Source organism: Neltuma alba, unplaced genomic scaffold (genome assembly GCF_004799145.2).
Source record: "Neltuma alba isolate B1F8T4 unplaced genomic scaffold, ASM479914v2 tig00012536_pilon, whole genome shotgun sequence".
NCBI classification, from domain to species: domain Eukaryota; kingdom Viridiplantae; phylum Streptophyta; class Magnoliopsida; order Fabales; family Fabaceae; genus Neltuma; species Neltuma alba.
The window spans coordinates 114,596-118,385 of record NW_021637001.1 but is presented as its reverse complement, the minus strand read 5'-3'; the positions used below and the strand labels follow the sequence as shown (position 1 = coordinate 118,385).

General features: G+C 31.9%; 1 protein-coding gene across 1 annotated transcript; it reads left to right on the top strand.

Moving 5' to 3' along the window:
• The first annotated feature begins 415 nt into the window (after positions 1–415).
• LOC114728492 (terpene synthase 10-like) lies at positions 416–2,754 on the top strand. Its single transcript, XM_028915410.1, has 5 exons — positions 416–626; positions 748–1,126; positions 1,488–1,706; positions 1,800–1,938; positions 2,596–2,754. The coding sequence occupies exons 1-5, from the start codon at positions 416–418 to the stop codon at positions 2,752–2,754; spliced, it is 1,107 nt and encodes a 368-aa protein (XP_028771243.1).
• Positions 2,755–3,790: the final 1,036 nt, after the last annotated feature.

Genomic DNA, 3,790 nt, shown 5'->3' with positions numbered 1-3,790 from the left:
TAAAGTAAAACTAAGCAGAAGCGTTTTCATTTCACTCCAATGGCTTTCTACCAATTTCCCTTGCTTTCAAACAGTATTATATTCAGCAATCAGGAGCTCTTGTTTTCCTCCGACAATCCAATGCAAGGCTTCAACCTTTAGTGATTCTAATCAAAACAACACTTCTCGTGGTTCTGCAAATCACTTTCAACCTTCAATTTGGGATTATGATTATATCCAATCAATAAGAAATGATTTTGTGGTATGGCTTCTTTCACGTTCATTCTTTTACTTGCTTTATTGAAATTTTATTTCATATCATGATCATATATTGTTTTTCTGTGCAAAATCGATTTTCTAATTATTATATATTAATTATTTGAAGGAAGAAACATATCTAGAAGAAAGAGATCAGTTGAAGGAAGAAGCAAGATTGATGCTCTTGACATTGACAAATCCTGTGGAACAATTAGAGGTCATTGATGACATGGAAAGGCCGGGAGTGGCTTATCATTTTAGCCAACAGAAAAGAAATATATTGGAAAATGTTTGCAATAATGAAACATCAAGCATAAGTAACAATTTATACGCCGTGGCTCTTGAATTTAGACTCTTAAGACAACAAGGCTATTATGGTGTGTCATCAGGTATATATTTTATTCGCTTATAGAGCATAAAGTTCACAGAAATCAAGCATTATTATGGAGAATATAATTATTTTTCTAATGCTAACAATTATTCAATTTGTAATTGCATGGTTATTTTCAGGGACATTTGATGGATTCTTAGATTACAATGGTAATTTCCGTTCTCACCTTTCGAGCGATATCAAGGGTGTGTTATCATTGTATGAAGCTTCTTTCCTTTCAATTGAAGGTGAAGTAGTTTTGGATAAAACAAGAGAGTTTAGCTCAATTCATCTTAAAGCATTTGTGAAGGAAAGCTGCGAAGATGATGAAATATCACTTTTGGTTAGTCATGCCCGAGAGCTTCCACTATATTGGAGGGTATCAAGATTAGAAACTCGGTGGTTCATCCATGTTTATGAAAGAAGACTGAACATGAGCCCCACTTTGCTCAAACTTGCTAAATTGGACTTCAACATCTTACAAGCTACTTACCAAGAGGATATGAAACACGTGTTAAGGTGAAAATAATTATACAAATTCGGCCCTGTTAGGAAACTTTGACTGTTTCTAGACCTGATTAGAACTCTTACAATGATTTACATTTTATTGATTGAATATTTTCAAGTGAAATTTTCAATCTCCACGGAATTTCTTTGATAAATATAAAAAAAATTCGTTAGTTAATTCAACCTGATAATATTATGAGTTTCAAACATATTTCTCAATGGTTTTCTTTTCAGTTGTGAAAATCGATGGAACTACGAGAAGTTTGCTGAGCTCTAGAACTTCAAAACATTAAAAGAAAAAAAAAAGAAAAGAAAGAGAAAATATGCATACTACTAAGCCGATCTGTTTTACTTGATGCTTTTATATTTGAAGATGGTGGAAAAGAACTGGACTCGGAGAAAAGCTGAGTTTTGTAAGGGATAGAATGGTTGAGAACCTCATGGGGACAGTGGGTTTGGCTTTTCAACCACAATTTCGATATTTTAGAAGAGTGGTTTCAAAGGTTTTTGCAATGATAACTAGAATTGATGATATGTATGATGTTCACGGCAGTTTGGAAGAACTAAAGCTTTTCACAGAAGTGGTAAACAGGTAAACATGTTATCTTTATGATGCATATACGTATCTATGTATGTATAACTGTCCCAATATTTGTTGCCATTTTATACCTCTTTTATGACATAGATGGGACGGCAATGCCATGGATGAACTTCCAGACTACATGAAAATTTGTTTCCTTGCACTTAATAACTTTGTCAATGAAGTGGCTTTTGACTTCCTCAAAGAAAATGGACGCAACATCATTCCACACATTAAGAAAGTGGTATGCTTTGATATAATTCATCGGTTGCATCTTTTCTTATTTTCTACTATCTCCCGTCCTTAATATAATTTGGATGGATTAAAAAAATTAGTTAAGTTAGTTATTGATAAAAATATGAGTTGATTTTTCTATAATACCCTTTGTAATCATAATTAACTTTAAATGAAAACACATTTATATGTGTAATCAATAGAGATATTTTAAATAATAAATTATAAATTTGGGAGACAAAGTGGATTGAAATCTTTTATTTAAGACCAAATCCAAATCCTAATTAACTCTTATATTAATGACTAGATGTAGTATAATATAAATAATTTTAATCATGATGTATTTTAATTGGGTTGAGGTGCAATTTTGCTATGGAAGTTTTTACATAGTTGTTTGTATCTATGAGTTTTTGTTGAATCAATATTGCTTTGGAAGTGAAAAAAAGGGTAATATTGCCCCTAATTGTCAAACATGTTAACTTTCAATGTTATTTTCCTAACGAGTGGAGCGATTCTGCTTCTTTTTCTAATATTTTTTGGATGATATTGATCCAACAAAAACTTTTAGATATCCACATAACTTCTACATGTAAACTTGTGAGGCAAAATTATACTTTAACCCTTGCTAATTTTATATGTCAATTATTGTGTTCAATTTTTTTTTCAGTGGGTTGATCTCTGTAAATCAGATCTAGTTGAGGCAACATGGTACCATAATGATTATAAACCCAGCTTTCTTGAGTACCTAGAAAATGCATGGATTTCAAGTAGTGGACCAGTCGTACTTTTTCATGCTTATTTTCTACTTCCTAGTTCTACCAATTAGGAGGATTCGATTCGGTTTGAAGAATATTATAATTTTATTCGCTATGTATCAACCATTTTGCGCCTTGTCAATGATTTGGGAACAGCAAAGGTATCATGACACAGTCCTTTCATATTCTATTAACCAATAAGTATATTGCATGAAATATGGTACTTATTTTCTGCGAATATTTAATCTTGCAGCGGGAAAAGGTGACTGGAGACATACCCAAATCAGTTTAGTGTTATATGAATGAAATTGGAGCTTCTGAAGCTAAAGCTCATAGGCACATAAATTCCTTGATATGTGAAACTTGGAAGAATTTGAATAAAGAAGTTAGCAATTCCTCTTATTCAAAGAGTTTCATAGAAGTTGCTGTGAACCTTGTAAGGATGTGCCTGCGCATGTACCAACATGGAGACGGCCATATTGTTCAATATGATGAAACCGAGAAACGTATAATATCATTGTTTTTCCAGCCTATTGCTTGAATTTATACAATGAATCTATTTTTAATTTTTCTTATGGGTGTATTTGCAAGAGTTTGTCAAACATTTTCAATTGGGTTGTTTGGTAATCAATCTGTAAGTGCTTGATATAAATAATGTTTTCTAAATGGTCAACATGAAGTCTTGATGTTTTTAATATAGAAGGATTTTAATTTGTTATATCATGAATGAGGAAAGTATTCCAATTTATGCAACTTAAAATGCATCCCAATAAGTTTTCATATTGATGTTGATGTGAATTGTTCTTGTGTTAATCAATTAACGAAGAATTACAACAATAACTACTAGAGCACAACTAGTAATCTAATAATGAAGCATGTGAATTGTATCTGGAGGAGGATCTGCAAAATTGGTTGGTATGTAGCATATGGTTGATAAATCCCTTTTTTATTATTATATATGGTTTATCTTGAGCTTTTAGCACTTTAATTGGGTTCAAGTGAATTAGTTAGGAGTTAATTGGGAAAAAAGTTGACTTTGTTAAATAATGATTAATTGGACATTTGAGAGGATTGGCACAACTTCTATCAGTAGGACAACGCAAGGCA

What these genes read in the sequence shown, in the direction of transcription:
- LOC114728492 (XM_028915410.1), top strand. Translation starts at nt 416, where the DNA reads ATGCTCTTGACATTGACAAATCCTGTGGAACAATTAGAGGTCATTGAT. An exon ending in GATATGAAACACGTGTTAAG is followed by an intron (nt 1,127 to 1,487) that starts GTGAAAATAATT and finishes TTATATTTGAAG; the next exon opens with ATGGTGGAAAAGAACTGGAC. An exon ending in TTCCACACATTAAGAAAGTG is followed by an intron (nt 1,939 to 2,595) that starts GTATGCTTTGAT and finishes TTTTTTTTTCAG; the next exon opens with TGGGTTGATCTCTGTAAATC.